This window comes from Capra hircus, chromosome 5, assembly GCF_001704415.2.
Source record: "Capra hircus breed San Clemente chromosome 5, ASM170441v1, whole genome shotgun sequence".
Taxonomy (NCBI): Eukaryota; Metazoa; Chordata; class Mammalia; order Artiodactyla; family Bovidae; genus Capra; species Capra hircus.
In genome coordinates this window covers 74,678,863-74,700,011 of record NC_030812.1, presented here as the reverse complement: position 1 = coordinate 74,700,011, position 21,149 = coordinate 74,678,863, and the positions used below count along the sequence as shown (strand labels likewise).

The 21,149-nt window shown below is 47.4% G+C and overlaps 1 protein-coding gene across 3 annotated transcripts in view; it reads right to left on the bottom strand.

Moving 5' to 3' along the window:
* LOC102180290 (ubl carboxyl-terminal hydrolase 18) overlaps positions 1,039 to 21,149 on the bottom strand; it is a 35,057-nt gene continuing 14,946 nt past the window's right edge. For all 3 annotated transcript variants that reach the window (XM_018048312.1, XM_018048311.1, XM_018048313.1), the window contains exons 2-11: positions 20,398 to 20,508; positions 19,243 to 19,339; positions 18,069 to 18,214; positions 11,028 to 11,107; positions 10,625 to 10,771; positions 10,200 to 10,295; positions 9,598 to 9,765; positions 4,089 to 4,220; positions 3,569 to 3,618; positions 1,039 to 1,993 (exon numbers count right to left, since the gene is read on the bottom strand). In XM_018048312.1, the coding sequence (XP_017903801.1) occupies positions 1,948 to 1,993; positions 3,569 to 3,618; positions 4,089 to 4,220; positions 9,598 to 9,765; positions 10,200 to 10,295; positions 10,625 to 10,771; positions 11,028 to 11,107; positions 18,069 to 18,214; positions 19,243 to 19,339; positions 20,398 to 20,401 (966 nt within the window). In that variant the 5' untranslated portion in view covers positions 20,402 to 20,508 and the 3' untranslated portion in view covers positions 1,039 to 1,947. The remainder of the gene's footprint in view (positions 1,994 to 3,568; positions 3,619 to 4,088; positions 4,221 to 9,597; positions 9,766 to 10,199; positions 10,296 to 10,624; positions 10,772 to 11,027; positions 11,108 to 18,068; positions 18,215 to 19,242; positions 19,340 to 20,397; positions 20,509 to 21,149) is intronic.

Genomic DNA, 21,149 nt, shown 5'->3' with positions numbered 1-21,149 from the left:
ACTGGGATGGCCCCTAACCCCTGGCTGGTGGCCGTGACTAACACACGTAGGGAAGACAGCGCGTGAAGATGGAGGTGGAGGCCAGAGGGACTCAGGTCGATGCAGGGGACGAAAGCAGGGCTGGCACGACCAGGTGCCAGAAGAAAGGCAGGACAGACTCTCCTTCACAGCCTCCTGGAGAAACCAACCCTGTGACACCTTGATTTCAGACTCCAGCCTGCAGACTGCAAGGAAAAAACACAGCTTCTGTGGCTTTCAGCCACGTGCCTATGATAGTCTGTGATGGTAGAGATAAGGATATACACACACCTGTTCAGCGACGGTTAGCACTGAAGAAGAGGATCTGTCCATGACTATACTGTGTGGCTATTATACGGTGAGAATTTACTCTCGTGTGGCTAAATTCTTGCCAATAAAGAATAAATCACCCTCATTTCACGTTGGACATTTCAACTCTGCCACTTACAAAATATGAAATCCCGAACAAGTTGTTAAACACACGAATGATTGAGCCACTCCCTTTGTGGGTGAGGGGTGTCCACACACTTCTTCCCAGGTTGGTGCAGTTTCCCTTCCCTGGACACCCCACGATCCACGTTCTTCCTCTGACATTGCTCCAGGGACCGTGCACACCTGTCCACCCATGCTGCCAACCTGTCTCTAACCCACGTCACCAGCAAATCCATCTTACTCAAACAGCACTAAGTGTTCCTTTCCTTTTTGAACACTTTCCAAAAAAAAAAAAAAAGAAATCCTCATTACGTATTTAGACCCAAACTTCTGAGCCTGGATCAAGATCAACGTGCTGAGCCCCACCTCCCTTCCATCCGGGTGTGTGGAGGGTCTCTGAACCCTGAGCCATGCCGCTGGGTCTGCTTCTCCCTGTAAACAAACTGTCCTCACTCTCAGCCCCCTTCCAGCCTTCAGGCTTCTCCTGTGGGCGCACAGCAGAAGCATTTTCATTTACTTTCCTTTGAATTCCTGTAGCATAAACCCTCAGTATCGTGTATTTTAATCAACTCCCATTAAATTAAAAAGTTCTTTTTGAGAGAAAGAATTGTATTTATTACTGTGTCTGGCATACCATTTCACAGAGTAGGTGATCAATACATATTAATCAAATAAATGAATAACAATTACAAAGCACTGAGTTTCATGTAATTGATACACATTAAAATTTTTTTCTTTTTCATTTTTGGCTGTGCTGGGTCTTTGTTGCTGCGAGAGCTTTTTTCTTGCTGTGTTGAGCGGGGGTTGCTATCCAGTTATGATGCACAGGCTTCTCACTGCAGCGGCTTCTCCCGTTTCGGAGCACAGGCTCTAGGGCACGTGAGCTCCATCCTTGTGGCTCCTGGGCTCTAAGCACAGGCTCAGTAGTTGTGGTGCACAGGCTTAGTTGCTCCACAGCATGTTGGATCTTCCCAGATCAGGGATCAAACCCATGTCTCCTGCATTGGCAGGTGGATTCTTTACCACTGAGCCACTAGAGAAGCCCTCAAAGTTTTAAAAATTATAAATAGAAATGATATACAATCAGTACCTACCAGTATAGTCACATTAGCTATAGAATATTGAAATAATTCCTGACCACAGCCCTTTGTTACCCAACTGCCTCCTGCTACCAGCACTGGCCTGGTCTCTCCTCCCCTGGGAGCACATGGACTCTGCAGCTTCCAGCTAAAGGATCTCTGCCTTGTACAGCAGGAACAATCCAGACCTGATCTGATCCAGCCTTGAGACCACCAGTGGCACCCATTCTGACCGATCCAGACCTGTGTAGTGTCACTGCTAAATATTTCAATAATTACCACTGATTATAAATAAAATGTAAACAGTTTGAAAATGGTGCCTCTCCTCACTGCAGAGTTTCTTACAAGACTCTGCAGAGACAGGAACAGAAAAGGAAGATGATACTCTGCAGGCCTCTGACGGTTTAGGGAACATCCGTTAGGACTCGGTCTTCATGTAAAACAGGAGATAGGCAGTCTCCCGCCTAGAAAGGAAAAAAGTGCAAGGGCATCACTGAGACGAAACATTCAGAGTTCATTACTACATTATTACTTCACGCTGGAACACCCATCAGAAAACTTCCCGGGTTACTGGATCAGGTCTTTATCTATCAGCTCAGAGCAGACAAAACTGGGGACCTGGGTAAATAACTATTAGCTAACATCTCAAGCAGGGGTTGACAAACTATGAGCCCATGAACTTAAGTAAATGTAACAGGAACAAAGCTACATATGCTCACTCATGTACCACTGGTGGCTGCTTTTGTGTTGCAGAAGCAGAGCCAAGGAGCCGAGACACAGGTTGTGCATCCCAGAAACTGAAACATTTGCTCTCTGGCCTTTGACAGAAAAAGTCTGCCAAACCCCCGTTATTTATTGATCTAAATAACAGGGGATCACTGACAACCAAAAGGTGACCAAGTGTGTATCTAAGAGTGTATCGAAGGGAGATGCTTAGAAGAAAAGGAGAAGAGGAAAAGTAGCAGGTTGCAGGGGTGGGGGGAGCAGGATTTCAAGCACAAATTTCACCCAATTTATCAGTTTCCAAGTGAAGACCTACTCATGTGGCTGGGGCCACGTCCCACACCACGCTTAGTGTGCAATGTCACCTCTAACCCAGAAGCTCTGCAGAAAAAACTTGCAGTCTCTGCCAAGCTTTTTCCTCTCCAGCCTCCCCTCTGTATAGTTACTGGTTTTCAACAATATATTTACTGTTATTGACTAAATTCAAGCCTCAGTACCAGACAACGGAGAAGGACAAGAGCGATCCTTGCCTCCGAAGAGTTCATGGTTAACGTGAAAGAATGTTATGCAGGTGAACAATGACCGAGCAGCGTGGTCCTGGCTGTGAGGAGGTGAGCACGCAACGGGAAGCACCTGAGAGGCTCCTGCAAACCTGCCTGGATGGTGCTGGGAAGGCATTACAGGGCAGGCGGGCATGAGCAGAAGCACGAAAGCATGAAGGTGGTTTGCCTCAGGGACAAACTAGGGGAAGGGACAGCACGTGCAAAGCCAGGGATGGTGTGATGTTTGGGAGCCTTAGACACTTTAGCACTGCTGGGTCTAAACTGCAAGAGGAGGACCTCCCTGGCAGAGCAGTGCTTAAGACTCCACCTGGCAGTGCAGGGGACCCGGTTCCATCTCTGGTCCCGGAAGGCTCCGCGTGCCGCGGAGCAGCTGAGCCTGCGCACTACAACCGCTGAGCCTGCAAGCTCTGGGGCCTGTCCTCCGCAGCGGAAGCAGCCCCACCGCCAGGAGCTTGCGCACCTGCGACAAAGAGCCCCCGCTCGCCACAGCCAGAGAGAGCAACGAAGACACAGCACTCACAAACATTTTTTAATTAATTTAAAAATACATATGTAACTTCAAACCTTTATCTATGAAAAAAATTAAAAAAATAAACTAGGAGAGGAGCAGTGCAGTGGATGGAGCCGAAAGACAAGGCTGAGCATATTCTCTGGGCCTCCAAAGGTGAGCGGCGGCCCTCTCCTACAGCAACAGATGCCCTGAGTGAGCTGGGCATCCCAGTGCCCTGGGACCCACCACCCAGCCCTCCTCACCAGCGGTAGTTGTGATTTCCATAGGTACACTGGACGTCTTTCCAGGACACCTGCAAGGACAAAGACAAACCAGGTTAAGTAGCCAGAGAGTGATGGTGCTGCCAGCTGCCCTCGCTCCCCTAGAAACACCAGTCTGACTATTCCCAGGCCCGACCACCCAGTGATAGGCGCTTGGCACACCGAGTCCCAAGTGCATTGTCCACACTTGGTTATGCCGAGCCCAGATTTTGTAACTCTTTCTAGAGCTTCTTGCCTTCATAGGTTAGCCCAGAGCACAAGCTTGCAGGGCCCTGAGCCGAGAATTCCAGAAACCAGGATGCTAGGCTAAGCAGACTGTAGCAGAGCTGTGAACCAGACTGGGCTCCATGCAGTAAAGGGCTTCAAATTTCACAAAGGTCCCCCCGCCACAGAAAACAGGACCTCAGTGTGTCTGGGTCCCAATGGCCTTCCAGTCCTGGCTCAGAACCCATTAGAGATGGAGAACCCAGGGCAAGAGGCAGTTTGGGAGGACATGTCTCACCCAACAAACATTGGAGTCGTTGAAGCAGAACCATTCTCCATCTTCAGAACTCCGGATGTAGGCACAGTAGTGACCGTAGTCAGCATTCCCCACGTGGGCGATCACAGCAAAGAGCTCATAGTGCCCTCCACGCTGAAGGACACAAGGATAAGGGACCCCCATCACACCTCCTCTTCCGACCCTCTGCTTCTCAGTGCCTCTCTGCCAGGCACTGGTGCACCCACGGCCCCAGAAGACCATCTCTGACCACAAGATGCTCATACCTAATTACAGCACAGCTGTGAAGCGAAGTTTCACACCAGGTTTACAGATAAATCTGGGAACCAGTCTCTACCCCAAAATAAGAAGGAATGAGCAGTTGAGGAAAGCTCCCCAGAGACAATGTGCTTAAACTGACCCTGAAGGATCTGTGGAGGTCCGGCAGCACGCTCCGGGGGATGGTGGTGGGGGAGGGGGTTGAGGGATGGGGCAGGGGTGCAGGGAGCCACGGAGGCCAAGTCAGGAGTCAAAACATCCCAGCAGTGGCAGCCTTGGAAGGCTCTCTGCAGAGGAGCAGCAGCATCAGATTTGTGTTTGAGAACACCAGAGGGATATGAAAATGGCTTGAGAGTCCAAGTGAGGCAGAGTCACAGCTGAGAGCAGAAGAAATGGTGAGAGACTGACCACCCGCAAGAAGCACCACGAAATGACAACAAGCATTATAAACATAATTACCAGCTGACTTCCAGCATTTGGCTAAGTCTTCACATACATTACTATTTTGTAATCCCAAAAATGAACTAATATTTTATTTTTCCATGATTTAAATACAATATTTCCTGGGAGCTCAGCTGGTAAAGAATCTACCTGCAACGCAGGAGACCCCAGTTTCTGGGTCAGGAAGATCTCCTGCAGAAGGGAACAGCTACCCACTCCAGTATTCTTGCCAAGGTCACAAAGAATCAGACACAACCAATGACTTTCACTTTCAAATACAATATTCTTCTACATATTACATCATAAAGCACCCTCAAAGAAAAAAATTACTTTGTGTTGTGAATTAAATGTTTCTTACTCCTCCTGACCAATTAAAGAGTCATATCTAGATGCTGAGTCTATAATTTTTTTCTTTAGAAACCTAAGGTTCATATGCTGTAAGAAAATTATGAGCATAAATATATAATTTATGTGCTATAATATTAATAGCATACTGGAACTGTTATATGATAGGTGACAGACAAATGTATATATAAAATTTGAAAAGTGAATATTTCCATTAGCAACACACGCAAATATTTTATGACATACTTGCTCAAGTGAACTACTTCAAAACAAGCTTAAACGTTATTATTCTGGTTCTTTGTTAGATTTGTATTATTTATTGCTTTGCGAAAAGTTACAGCTCTTTATGATTTTACAGTGCCTTTAGCAGTCTCGTGATGACAATTTTACTAACTGCAGACATACTCACACATCTACGCTGTATATAAAAAATATGCCTAAATATGTCTAGCCACTGAGAGAAAACTGCCTTCACACCTTTCATGAGAAGCGTTTAAGAATCAGAAGCAGGAAATACTTTGCACTTCACTTAATAATACATCTTCAGGGACTTCCCTGGTGGCACAGTGGATAAGAATCCAACTGCCGATGCAAGGGACACAGGTTCGATCCCTGGTCTGGGAAGATTCCACAACCGCTGAGCCCGGGTGCTGTGATTACTGAAGCCCACGCATCTAGAGCCTGCGCACTGCCACAAGAGAAGCCACCACAATGAGCAGCCCCCTCACCACGATAAAGAGTAGTCCCTGATCTCCACAACTAGAGAAAGCCAGTAAGCCAGTACAAAGCAACAAAGACCCAGTACAGTCAAATAACATTTTTTAAAAAGATGCTATGGGGACTTCCCTGGAGGTCCACTGTTTAAAATAATAATACATCTTCAGAACAAGACATTCAAGGCTCATAAGACAATATGGTATGCTTTCATCTAACATGATGCATTCTGAAATGGATTTTGCATCTGATGAGAGCTAATGACTAAGTAGCATTCTATGTTTAGAGATAAATGTGATTCATACGCACTACTTCATTTAATATCCACAGCGAACCTGTACACGGGGTGTCGGCATTAATCTCATTTTGCAGACGTGGAATCTGAGCTCAGGGAGTAGAGTAACTCACGTCAGATTTAGAGCTCATCAAGAGGCGGGACCTCCACCCAAGCCTGCCTGGCTCTGAAGTGCCAGCTTTTGACTCCAGTACTGAGGAAGTGGGGGACAGATTTGTGCAAAGTCAAGGAAAAACAGTAAGTCACTCTGCAACTGATGGATACGGTGGGAAAGAGTAAGTAGGGGGCACTGCAAGGATGAACCCCAGATTCTTGGCTTGGAAATTAGGAAGACGTTGGTGCTATAAAGTTACACATGGAACAGAGGTGTCTGGGGATGAAGACAGCGAGTTTCTCAGGACTCAGCCAGAGGTGGACACCCTGGTTTGGGGATCAAGAGTGAGACCTGGGTAGGGGACAGGGACTCGGAAGTCCTCAGTTTCAGATGATCAAAACCATAAGAACTAATGAGAAGACATTTGAACAATGGGAAGAAAAAGGAATGCGATGAAAACTAAATATCAATAAAAATGGGCAGGAAAGGATCCAGAAGCAGAGAAAGAAGCCCCAGGAGAGAGGTCTGGAGGAGACAGATGTGAAGCAGAGCAGAATCAGTAAGACAGCATTACCGTAAGGGAAAGACCAGCATAGCCACCAGGTTTGGGGTAATTAACCCTGCTCCCTTTGGTCTCAGAATGACTAGGTAGGAGACAATTCTCTGTGAAAAGGGAACAGTGGTGAGAGTTTTCATTTTGAGCAAGATCTCCACAAGAGTCAGGAAAATTGTACTTTTCTTCTCAATACAGTCAAATAATGTCCCTTACCTGAGACTCTGAAATGGGATTATGAAGGGGACAGGATGAAGGTGGTACAAACTGTGAAATGAAAATATCTTCTGCCTATTAATAAACAAGAAATGTCACAGCCACCAGCGATCTATGACCTCCAAATGTGAATGAGGGCTCCCCAAAACTGAGGTCCAGCAGATGCTGCCACCCCACAGTGACTGCTGTTGGGGGTGGGGGGTGCAAGAGGCCAGGCAAACAAAGAAACAGGATTGGCTGAGGTGCTCAGGTAGCTGAGCTGCACACGAAAGGCGTGAATTCAAGCCCAGAGGCTTGCACCCATACATAGAGTGCCCAACTCCTTAGCTTCATACCTGACCTTTGATGTTCAGACTGCCTGCTCCCTCCACTGCAAACTTGTATATAGCCTCACTCCCTGGTGGCTCAGATGGTAAAGCATCTGCCTGCAATGTAGGAGACCTGGGTTCGATCCCTAGGTTACGAAGATCCCCTGGAGAAGGAAATGGCAACCCACTCCAGCATTCTTGCCTGGAAAATTTCAGGGGTGGAGGAGCCTGGTAAGCTACAGTCCATGGGGTTGCAAAGAGTCAGACACGACTGAGCAACCTCACTGGTTCACTGCCCTCTTGCCTCCTTGGAGCAGTTTTCTCAGAGCTACTGAGATACTGTCTCTGGGACTCTGAGTCCTAAACATTCCCACCAAATAAAACAACTGTCTTCTTTCAGGTTGTAACTATATTTTTTAGTCAACAAAATGAAGCTTGGTCCCTACAAGGGAGGGCTCAAATCATTCTCTGTTTTCACATGAGGACATTACACTGGGTTTTTAACATTATGCTGGGGCAAACTCTGGATGGAACTATCAGTTTACAGGAAATACAGGAAGAGAGGAAAGCACCAAACAAGACCACCAGCCCATTCTGGGTGTACACAAAACCCTTCAAACAAATGCATCTCAAGGAAAAGAAAAGGAGAGAGAACAACAAAGAAACAGAACCTACGGAAAAAAGAAAGGCCAAGGGAGGGAGGGAGCAAACCGAGGCAAATGCAAGTGTAGACCTTATGTGGACCTAGATTCAAACGCAGCAAACATCTTACAGGACAGTCAAGGAGATCCACATACCGACTGGATATTAGAGGATATTACATAATCATGAGATGGAACTGGTCATGTTTGGAAAAAGCGTGCTTCTTCTTTAGAGAGACACATGCTGTGCGCTCAGGCACTCAGTCATGTCCAACTCTTAGAGACCTCATGGACCGTAGCCTGCCAGGCTCCTCGGTCCATGGGGATTCTCCAGGCAAGAATACTGCAGCGGGTGGCCATGCCCTCCTCCAGGGGATCTTCCTGACCCAGGGATTGAACCCAGGTCTCCAGCATTGAAGGTGGACTCTTTACCGTCTGAGCTACCGAGGAAGCCCTAGACAGACATAATGAAATACTTGCAAAGGACACGCATGGCATCTGAGATTTGCTTCAAAATAACCCAGTAGAGGTTTGGAGAAGGAAGAGGATGGGGTGCAAGTAAAGAAAGACTGGTTGTGAGTCTGCAGAACTGTTTAGGCTCTTGGTAGATAGGGAGACATTATATAATTCCTCACACGTCTTTTCAAGGTAAAAGAATTTTAAGATACTTTATTAGGTAGGCTGTGCAAGCGGAAATAAGGAAACTAGAAGGAAAGAACAGAATCCTATGCCCCAAACAGGGAAGGAAACACTGTTATAATAGGAGCCACTCAAACACAGTCACCATGGTCAGACCTCAGTTTTCAAAAAAAACACAAACCCATAGTTCTAGAGCATGGATAGTAAGCAGCCCAGTGGAACAAAACAGACAGCCCAAAAATTGACCCATGTGTATATGGCAATAAATGTAGGATTTTAAACCTATGGAGAAAAGACATTTATGTCACTTTTTCTCAGAATCTCCCGACAACTTACTAACTCAAGACAACTGGATCCAACTTGACTCTAAATCAATTTGGCCCCAAGTGCTGGCTGCTTTCTTATCCCCAAGGTGAGTGTAATCTGTCGGGAGAAGGAAGCAAGGCTGGTGCTGCTTAGCACCCAGGACGCGGGTCACCTGTGGCACACCCTATGTAAAAGGAAGGTTCTGAAGTATGGTTCCTTCCGTCAGTGCTGGGAGATAGCTGAGCACAAATCCAGCCATTAGAAATAAAGTCTTCTGAGTCTTAACAGAAATGCAGCTGCCAACAGCAACGCTGGTGGGAATGTGAAGCTAACAGCCCAATGGCTGTTATTCAAGAAGACTCCAAACTCCTTATTTCAAAGATCAGTGTTTCTTGAATGTGTGAGTATGTTTCCACAAATCACACTGAGCGTTGGTGAGTGTTCCTCCCTGTGCGTCCTGAGCTCAGCCACAGAGGAAAGGATAACGCCCCAAACCCAAAACGCACCTCTGGTGTGTGTGATGCTGGGCAGCTCAGGGGAAGAAGACAGATCAAGGACGTGGTGTCTGATGGGCGGGGGGAGGGAGACAGAGCTCTGATGAGGCCAGGGTGTATGTGTGGCAGGGGGGTGGGGTGGGGTGTGTGTGTGTGTGTGTGTGTGTGTGTGTGTGTGTGTGTGTGTAAGGAGCACGAGGGCCCTCACCTGCTCCTCAGCACTGCAGGGCTCTCCCTCTGTCTCAAGGAGCTTGGTTAGATCCAGACTCTGCGGGAAATACAAGGAGTGGCAGACTTTTTCTGCCCGCAGGTTTCTGATGGAGAATCTCATGAGGTGGATGGTCAGTGTTTGGGGCAAGTGGGTCAGTGTCAAGACCTGGAAAAAACACAGTCACCATGGAGATGAGTCCCAGGCACTTGAAACAGGTCAATTCCAAGAAGCACCAGGGCTAACGGGATGTTCTTCCTCCCCAAAAAGAAGGGAGTGGAACAGCACCCCTCCTCGGAATCTGCTGGGTCTCCCACAGAAGGCTTGAGCAGCCCAGGGCTCCACAGGGGCCTATAGGGGACTGCAGGGGACTGCAGAGTCTGCTCCCTGAGCCCAGGCGAGGGTAGGCCTGAGTGTGGCTCTTGTGCCCTCCCCACCCCCACAGTGATGGGGCCCCAGGAGCGCATTCACAGCTCTGGGCATTAGAAGCCCCAGGATCCTGGACCCAGCCAGGCGGATTTCCTCCCTCAGCGTGGCGCCTCCCCAAGGGCCCCCACCCCCCACCCCACGGTCCAGGGAAGCCTCTGATCAGCAGCGAGTACCTGCTTCCAGCGAGTCTTCCTGCCACAGCTCCCACAGAAGCACTTGTCTGTGCTGGACAGCTCCTGGGGCTGGAAGAAACAGTGGAGGGCGTCCTCCTGCCCCAGAGAGCAGGGAAAGCCAGGGTTACTCCACCTGGGGTCACCCCTCTCCCCACAGATGAGGGTTCTCCCCAAGTCCCCCTATCATCAGCCCACATGGTGCACATGCCAGGATCTCAGAGAGGATCTACTTGTTGAGGAGCAGGAAGGACAAGGGGAGCAAGAGGAGAGACTTATTTTTCCTGCAAATCAAAGGAGAACTTAGCCAGATCCATGGTTAGGAAATGGAAATTAGTTTTTAAAAGCCAAGGGTGCATTAAAGAAGCAAGGGAGCGCTGGCAACATTGGGCTGCAGGGAATAGCAAACTCCCCAGGAGGAATCTCACCAGTGTTTTCAGGGGCTTCCAGTGCATATCAAAGACAGAGAGGGGGAGGGCCAGCATGCTGCTGTTTCTGCCCATCTCCGAGGTACATTCAAGACAGGCCAAGGACTCCTTCAAGCGGATGGTGTAGAGGGCTTGCAGCCTTGCCACCTGCAAGGTGGGGTGGGGGGGTGGGGGGCAGGAGGAAGAGGGGCAGAGAGAGCCCGAGTGAGCAGGTCAGCCACGTCCAGAGCTGGAGGTGCCACACAGAGCTCCAGAAACAGCGGCTGCCCCCGCCCCCGCTCACTAAGGTGCAGAGAAGTCTCAGCGGCCACTCTGCACAACTGCGGTTCTACACTTTCCTCTTGGTTTCCATGTGCACAAGGACAGCACCCTCCCTTTCTGAGCTCTCAGTTCTAGGACTTACCAAGTCCACATCTGTGATCTGGTCCTTGATCAGGTTCCAGACTGTGAGGTAGAGCTGGGCAGCGTCGTGCTGGACAAACACTGGCCAAAGAGAAAAGCAACTCCCAGGGTAAGGGCCCAGGATGCCAGTCATGCCCTCCTGCCCCAGCTGCCAGACTAAGTATTCATACCTGTTAACACCATTTCCTTTGTGATACTTATCACAATTTGTACTCAGTGTTTGGGGGGTTTATTTTGTTTTGGCTTGTCTCTCCTCTCAATTGTCAGCTCCATGGAGGCAAAGACTTCAGTCTAATTCCCTTGCCAAGTCAATAACCGGCACATAATCGGTGGGCATTACTTATTAGATCATCCACCTAGGGATCGAACCGGTGTTCTCCTGCTTTGCAGGCAGATTCTTTACCATCTGAGTCACCTGGAAAGCCCAGCTGAATGGTTAATCAATCCAAATTCCAAGCTAATAATCCCAAAACAAGGATTAACAGGCTAGTAGCAGGTTGAACTGATGCTGTCTCCAGAGAATTACTTTCAGCAGGTTGCCTTCCCCAGAGCCAACACAGGACATGAAGAGGGTCAAGTCACTTTGACAGGCAGAAACGTCCTGCCTCGTCTCATTCCAGAACCAGGAGTCCCAATTCATCTGAGAAATACCGGGGCCCTGCCCAACCTATAATTTCCTTCACTCCTGCTACATGCAGTTACTGCACAAGCCAGAGAAAGTTCCTGTCCCCAGGAAACCTACATTCTAGCAGAAGGTGAGTATCTGCATACCCACATCTATGGACTCACAATTTAGAGAAGACTTCCCCAGGCGTACAAACTGTTAGGAAAACTAGAGAAACATGAGTTATACCTGGGGCAGCAGCGAGAGGGTCTCTCTAAACTCACTCCTCCACAAAAGCAACAAAACCAAGAATTTACAAAAATCTTAGGAATTCAAGAAAAATTGTAGAGCAGGAACTGCAGCTTCCTCAGCTTGGCTGGTTCCCACACCCTCTCCAATGCTCTGCAGAAGCCTTGAAAACGAGAAGCCTTGCAGTTGCCAGAGGCGACAGGCTGGGGCCAGACTGGGCACCTAGGAAAGCCCTGGCCAGGAGCATTCCCAAGATCTGACCTGTTTGCAGCAGCTCCAGGGAAAAGCCCATTTAAAGGAGGTTGCTGTTATTTAACCTGACTCAGAGCTGAAAGCCTGCAGTATTCCCGGGGCGTCTGTGGAAAATGCTTAGCGACAATAAACAATGCAGTTGGACATGACTGAGCGGCTTCCCTTTCACTTTTCACTTTCATGCATTGGAGAAGGAAATGGCAAGCCACTCCAGTACTCTTGCCTGGAGAATCCCAGGGACAGAGGAGCCTAGTGGGCTGCCATCTATGGGGTCACACAGAGTTGGACACGACTGAAGCGACTTAGCAGCAGCAGCAGCAGCAGCAGCAAGGCAACCATGCCAGCTGAGGAAAGAAAAGCCTGGCCAGAAACTCAAAGGAAAGATCTTAAAGGGAATAAGATGTTCACTGCACACTTTCAAAGTGAAAGTGAAGTCACTCAGTTGTGTCCAACTCTGCAACCCCATGGTCTGTAGCCTACCAGGCTCCTCCGTCCATGGGATTTTCCAGGCAAGAGTATTGGAGTGGACTGCTGTTTCCTTCTCCAGGGGATCTTTCCAACCCAGGGATCGAACCCACATCTCCTGCATTGCAGACAGACGCTTTACGGTCTGAGCCACCAGGGAAGCCCTCACACTTTCAAAGGCTCTGACATATTCCTGGTGATCTGGAAGGTCAATTTCACGCCCAGGATCCGAAAGGACCCCAGTCTTTTCCATCTGACTGATTTTAAGGTTCTGTGCAAGTATGAAATGAAGGCTCAAAGCGTTATAAACTGCCTGGGCTTTGAAGATGCACCCAATCAACACACAGGGCCCCTTGGCAAAGACTAGAAGACTCGTTGGTGCAAAGCATTTAAAGACATTTCTAGCCAATCACTACCTGACACTTAACTAACCAAAGAAAAACTCCAATGGCTGCATACTACCAGGAATATAAACATTATAGAATCAGTTTTGGAAAGACTAAACGAACAGCCACAGTAAAAACAACAGCAAGAACAGACCCCACTGTGGGGGTTTCTGATGTTCAGTGCTGTCACATTATCTAAAGTGTCAAGTTTCTAACAAAAAATTACAAGACACACAAGGAAACAGAAAAATACGGTGCACACACAGGAAAAAAAGCAATCACTAGAAACTCACTGAAACACCCCAGATGTTATCGTACTAGACAAAGACTTCAGATTAGTTATTACTGTATGTTCAAAGAACTAAAGCATCCAAAAACCCAAAATAACTAAAGAATGAAAACAATGTCTCACCAAATACAAAGTATCAATAGAGAAAAAAAAAAAATGTAAAAGACCAAATCAAAATTCCTGACTGGAAGAGTACAAGGACAGAGGTGCTCACCAGAAGTAAAGAGCATATCTGAGTTGGCAAAGGAATCATCAAACCTGCAAATAGGTCAATGGAGGTTATAAAGTCTGAGGAATGAAAGGAAAAATGAATGAGGAAAAATGAACAGAGGATCCACTGGGTTCACTGATGAATTCAACCGAACACTTATGAGAGGAATTCTTCCAATTCCCCAAAATCTCCTCCTAAGACAGAAGCAGAGAGAATACTTCCCAACTCATTCTATAAAGATCACCTTCACCCTAATACCAAGCCAGACAAAAACATTCCAATAAAAGAAAACTACAGATCAATATCTCACATGAACACAGATTCAAAATCCATAAGATAATATTAGCAAATAGAATCCAAAAAATGTAAAAAGAATTATACACCACAACCAAGACTTATCCCAGGCATGCAAGACTAGTTCAACTGGAAATCAATTCATGAACCTATGACATCAACAGGCTCTAAAGAATATTCACATGAGTACACTAATAGATACAGTAAATCATCTGCCAAAATCCAAAACCCATTCATGATAAAAACTCTCAGCCAATTAAGAACTGACAGAACCTTCCTAAGATTGATAAGGAATATCTTCAAAAAACCTACAGCTAACATCACATTTGATCGTGAGAAACTAGCAGTGTTTCTTCCAAGATCAGGAAAATAAACAAGAAAGTTCCCTCTCACCACTCCTTTTTAACGTTGTATTGGAAGCCCTAGCCAATTAGATAAGAAAAGGAAATAAAGGGTATACTGACTGGAAAGGAAGATTTAAGAATGTCCTTTGCAGATGACATGATCATTCATATAGAAAATGCAAAATAACCAAAAACTCCTGGAACTAAAAAGTGATTATGGTTAGACTGCAGGCTATAAGGCAAATATACAGAGGTCAATCACTTTCTTATATATCAGCAATGAACAAGTGAGATTTTAAATTTCAAACACAATATAATTTATATTAGAGCACATGAAATGAAATGCTTAGATATAAATCTCACCAAATATGTATAAGATCTAAATGAGAAAAGCTATAAAGACTGATGAATAAAATCAAAAGACCTACCTAATGGAGAGATATTCCACGTTCATGGATATAAAGACTAAAAATTGTGAACATGCCAGTTCTTCCTCCTAATCTGATCTCTAGACTCAATGCAACTTCCATCGAGATGCCAGAAAGTTATTTCATGAATATTGATAAACTTATTCCAAACTTTACCTGGAGAGGCAGAAGACTCAGAATAGCCAACATAGTACTGAAGGAAAAAATCAAATAAAATCAGATAATATCAAACTACAGAGCCTCAGTTATCAAGACAAAGTGGCATTACAAAAGAATAGAAAAATAGACCGATGGGACAGAATAGAGAGCCCAAAAATACATCAAAATAAACAATGTCAAAAGACTGGAAGATCTTGGGAAAGACTGAAGACAGGAGGAAAAGGGAAAGACAGAGGATGAGATGGTTGGATGGCATCACCGACTCAATGGACATGAGTTTAAGCAAGTTCCGAGGGTTGGTGATGGACAGGGAAGCCTGGCATGCTGCAGTCCATGGGGTCACAAAGAGTCAGATGCGACTGAACCACTGAACTGACTGAAACAATTGTTAATTGCTCCTTCACAATAGAAACCAGCGTTTTCACCAAATGTTGCTAAAATACCTGAACATTCACATGAAAAAAACCAATCTGGACACAAACCTTATATCCTAAAAAAGAAAAAAATGAATAAGATAGATAACAGACCTAAATGTAAAATGCAAAACTATAAATAAAATTCCTAAAGATAATATAAGACTAAATCTACACGACCTCGGGTTTGGTGATTATTTTTTAGATATGACAGCAAGGTATAATCATAAAAGAAAGAACTGATAAGCTGGACTTCATTAAAATTAACAATTTCTGCTCTGTCAGGAGCATGAGAAAGCGAACTACAGATTGACAGAAAATATTTACAAAAGAGATATTTTTAAAAGACACAAAATATACAAAAAACTCTTCAAACTCAACACTAAGAAAACAAACAACCTAACTGGAAGGGCTGATGCTGAAGCTGAGGCTCCAGTAATTTGGCCACCTGATGCAAAGAGCTGACTCACTGGAAAAGACCCTGATGCTGGGAAAGACTGAGAGCAGGAGGAGAAAGGGGCCACAGAGGATGAGATGGTTGGATGGCATCATCAACTCAAAGGACATGAGTTTGAGCAAACTCTGGGAGATGCTGAAGGACAGGGAAGCCTGGTATGCTACACTCCATGGGGGTCTCAAAAGAATCAGATATGACTGAGCGACTGAATAACAACAGAAGAGGAACCTGAGCAGTCTCCAGTGTGACGTGGAGAGAGAAGAGACATATGTGAGGGAGATTAAGAGGCACGAACTTCCAGCTGCAAAACAAGTGAAGCACAGGGATTAAACGTAGAGTGTGGGGAACAGAGTTAATAGCTACGTAAGACCTTTGCACGGTAACCCATGGTAATTAGACCTATGGTGTTCATTTTGAAATGTATAGGAATATTGAATCACTTTGTTGTGTAACAGAAAAAAATGAGAATATTGAGAGACAAATGAAAATAAAAACACAACATACCAAAATTTATGGGATGCAGTGAAAGCAAAGCTGGAGGAAAAACTCAGACTACAAATGCTCATGTTAAAAAACAAGGCAGATCTCAAATCAACAACCTAACTTACAATGCACGGAAACAACCTACACTTTGATGGAGTCCCAGAAGACGAGAAGGGAAAGGGTACAAAACTTATCTCAAGAAACAGTGGCTGGGACGTCCCAAATCCGAGGAGACATTCAGACATTGAAGTTCATGAAGCTTGTTGGTCCCCAAACATATTCCTCTCAACTAGCTGTTCTCTGGAGAAGGCAACGGCAACCCACTCCAGTACTCTTGCCTGGAAAATCCCATGGACAGTGGAGCCTGGTAGGCTGCAGTCCATGGGGTCACTAAGAGTCGGGCACGACTGAGCGATTTCACTTTCACTTTTCACTTTCATGCATTGGAGAAGGAAACGGCAACCCACTCCAGTGTTCTTGCCTGGAGAATCCCAGGGACGGGAGAGCCTAGTGGGCTGCCGTCTATGGGGTCGCACAGAGTCGGACACGACTGAAGCAACTTAGCAGCAGCGGCTGTTCTCTAAGACACATCATAATACTGTCAAAAGTCAAAGACAGGAATTCCTGGTGGTGCAGTGGATAGGACTCAGGTTCAAGCGCTGGTCTGGGAAGATCCCACAAGTCACAGAGCAACTAAGCCCGTGGGCTACAACACTGAGCCTGTGCAACAGAGCCCAGGAGCTGCAACTGCTGAGCCCACATGCCCTCGAGCCAGTGCTCCGCAACAAGGGAAGCCACCACAATGAGAAGCCCACACGCCACAAGGAAAAGTAGCCCCTACTCCCCCAAACTAGAGAAACGGCCCATGCAAAGCAACAAAGACCCAGGGCAAAAGAAAATAATTTTCTTTTAATCAAAGAGACCTTAAAAGACATATGAGAAAAGAAGCCTGTCATCCACAAGGGAACCCGCTTCGTAAGGGTCTCAGTACATTCTCAGCACAAACTTTACAGACCACGAGAAAGTAGGAAGGTATATACAGAGGGATGAAAGGAGAAACTGCTGATAAACAGAACTTTATCCAGGAACGCTGTCCTTCAGAAATGAAGGAGAGACACAGGCTTTCCCAGACAGAGAAATGCTAAGAGATCATCACCACCAGGCCTGCCTCACAAGGATGGCTGAGAGGAGTTTGCCGGGCTGAAGTGAGAAGATGCTCACTGGAATAAGGAAAGAGGCTAGACCAGCTGAGCAAGAGAGGAGTACCTGCAGCAAGTGGCCCTGAAACAACTGGATGCCACGCACAAAAGAAGGAAGCCGGACCCTTGCCTCACCCCATTCACAAAGTTTAACTCTAAATGAAACACGGGTCTAGATCTAAGAGCCAGATGCATGAAACCTAGAAGAAGACAAAGGAGAATGGTGAGCAATTATTAATGGGTAGAGGACTTCTTTGGGGGGATGATAAAAATTTGCTAAATTTAGACTGTGATGATAGTTCCACAACTCTGTGAAATCCTAAAAACCTCTGAATTGTATACTTTTAAATGACTAAATTTATAGTATGTGACGTATATTTCATTTGAATCTGTTTTTTTAAAAAAAAAAAAAACTAAGCTATTTAAGAGTTTCCTTCCGTAGAACATGGTTTCTCCTTACGAATCCTTTATCCTGTTTCTTTAGGATGCTTTACCTGCAGCTGAACCAGCTTTGAGGAGACTCCTAGGCTGACTTACTCCACTGAGAGGCAGGAAAAGAGTGAGTACGAAAGAAACACATGAGTAACGAAACAAATGCTGTCCCTGCGAGATGAGGGTTGTTTAAGCTATTTCAGATCCACACACGGGCATCCAACACAAGGAGGGTCTCCTTCCTGTGCACTCAAGGGCCATCAGGCCCCTCCTTTCCTCCGCTCTCCTCTCTTCTGCTCCATCCCCCTCACCCCTCCAAGAGCTCCCCTTCCCCTCAGAGCACCAGGCCAGGAGCCAGAGCAGGAGGACCATCTTACATGGAATGTTGTACTTCTGCAGACAGTAGGCCAGCTCCGTGGGCTGCACCGCCTTCTTCCGGCTGTCCTGCATCTTCTCCAGCAGCAAGAGCAGCTGGAAGGGGACACTCTTCCTCTGCTCCTCAACTCCGCCTGGTACCGTTATCCTGCCGGGTGAGAAGAGCCACGAACCTCCCTGTCCCCACTGTTCTCAATGCCAGGGCCACACTAGAGTTACCTGGGAGAACTTTCAAAGATCTCCATGTCCGGGCCACTCTGCAGATGGACCACGTCAGGATTTCTGGGGGCAGGGCCCATTTATCAAAATTTTTATTTCCCAGATGACTAAAATGTACACACAAGGCTGAGGACAGCCATGTCAGCAAATCAGCTATAGAGTGTCCTCCCGAGACGGGCACCCTCTCCCCACCCTGCAGGAGAATCACACCAAGGTGAAGGGCAAGAGCAGTAGGTCCTGGGTCCACAGCACATGCCCAGCCTGAAGTCCTTCAAAGGGAAACAGCAAGTAAGGTCTAGTCCTGGGAAGGACACAGGAAGGAACGTCAGTGTATTCTGGCAATGATTTGTTTAATTATGGGCAAGCTCCCGTGTCCATGAAACGGGAAAAGGAGAAAGCTCAAGGCAGAAAAGAAGGAGCGATGACGTGTATTATGTGAATATGCACACAGTGGCAGGTTGTTCTACTCAGTCACTGCTGGCTGAGCCTCAACACTTCTTGGCAGAACCCACTGAGAAGAAGGGTTTTCACGGTGTGTGTACTGTGTGTGTATATACTGTGTGTGTGTGTATGTGTGTGTGCTGTTTGAGAAAAATCAACAGACTAATGGACCCGCCCACTGATACTACCCCAACTTCCTTTTAACCAAATCAATGGTTCTCAGTCTGCCTGCATTTTAGAATCATCTGGGGAGTTTTCTGGAAAGTACCCATGCTTGGGCCCCACCCTAGAAACCCATCCAGACCCCAAGTGAAACCAAATATCTGGGATGGGAAAGGCATTTCACATTTTTTTAAACTTCCTAGATGATTACAATGTATAGTCCAGATTGTACAAAACAAGATCTCTTCTCTGGCAGCTTTTGAAAGACTTCTCAAAGTCCAAATAACTGTGAATAACAGAATAAATGAAAACAAAAAAACAACACACATTTATCTGCCTTAACAATGGTCTTACCTCTTCAGTATCTTGGCGAATCCGACATTTCTGACAAGCACCTGGATCAGGGAGTTAAGACAGCATGTCTGTCCAATGTTGTGTAAACCGACCGGGCCTGCAAGGAGCAGAGGGAAGACACTGAGAGTAAGGCCCTCCATGGAACTCAGCAAACACCCAACATTCTTCTAGGCCCTCATGAGGACGTGATATCCTACAAAGGACTCCCAGGGGCACAAAGAATTCACTAAGGAGCTTGCAACCAAATTGGAAATGAGAGAGAAACACCAGCCTCTGAAAAGTGAAACAGCAGCCGAAGTCTCCACCGTCCAGGAAAGAGACACGCCACAACAAGGGGCATCACTCGCTATCAAACTGGTAGCAGTGCAGCAGTAAGAGCAGGGGAAGAGAAGACTACAGACAGCGCCTGGGGGAGCCCGGAGCCCTGCCCAGCAGCTGCTGCACAGCGCTGGGTCACAGTGGGCATCCACGGGGTCAGGGCCGAGAGCACCCTCCCAGACAATCTATTCCAGACCCTGGTGCAAACGCCCTACCCAGGCCCTACCACATGGTGGGAGGAAATCAAGAGAAAGCTTGGGGGACCCACCTCATCTAAACTCATGCAACCTCAAGAGGCTGCAAGCTACAGGGATCTCCGTGGATGTGGGAAAACCAAGAGAGCATTTCTCTGACCCACTAACCACCAACCTCCCCTCTCCCACCCACCCTGTGCTCAGGAGACCCTACAAGGTGTGTCATTTAAGAGGAAGGGAGTCCACTTTCTCCGAGTTCCTGGGGAAAGGGCTCTGGTGTACATGCTAGGGCAACAAGAACCAGGAATCTCGGCCAGCAGGGCCACAGATGTCTGCTCCCCACTCAGCAGAAGCCCCTGGTGCGGGGAAAAGCAGTCCCCATTTTTCCCAACAAGCCCATGTGCTCAGGAGCTCAACAGTGCCCACTTCATGGCTGCTGAAGTGGAGGCACAAGAGAGCAGGCCTCGTGGACTGCACACTCCACGGCTTCGGGGTCCAGGGGACAAGCAAAGCGTTTCTATGCAGACAAAAGAGAAGAAGTGGGGTCTTGGCTGGTGGGCTTGCGCTTCCTCTGCCTCATCCTCAACGGGCTCTGCCAAGAAACGTGGAGACAGCCAGGACCGGTAGGGGTCCTGGCACGTACCCATCAGTGGTTGCTCCAAGGTCCCTGAACCGATAGCTGCTGCAGGCGTCTTCAGGACAGCTTGACCTCACTTCCCAGAAGAGCTCTCATGAGCTGGCCTTGGGAGGCCCTCTGTGAAGAGGAAGAACATCTGTGTAACCAGTTTTGACTTCCAACAGCCAGTCTTAGAGGGTCAGTGTCTGGGGAGACCAGCCACAAAGGTCTAGGGCGAGAAACGACAACTCAGTGAGCACCGTCCCCGTGGTCCCTCGTCCCCACTGTCTCCTCATCAGGACCCACGGCCACAACCTCTCCCCCTACCTCCGGGCTCTCTATTCAGGCAAACGGCTCCACATTCACCAAGGGTCCAGGCCATACACCTGGGTCTCCCTGCTGCTCAATCCCAGGCTCAAACCATCCCTGGAGGCCATCAGTGCCACTGCCCGAAAGCTGTCTGCATGCTGGACCCGAGGAAGCCTGTCCTGGTTCCTTGATGGGGAAGCCAGGGTGCTGTTGATGCCCCACTAGTGCAGTGCAAGGACCATCCCACTACCTGGCTCACTGTACCCTGGTGTGGGAACAGCTATGTTGCCTGTGGTGGGAGGTGGCAACACCCAGACTCTGGCAGGACAGAAGCCCTTCCCCAGGCCGAAGGGTGTGGTGGTCGACAGCCCCCCACTGAGGCCCCTGAGGAATTCACCCCAGTGAAGACAGCTGGCCCAGTCCCTCTCCAGGGGTTGGACAATGAAGGGCATGAGGGCCTTACCACCTGT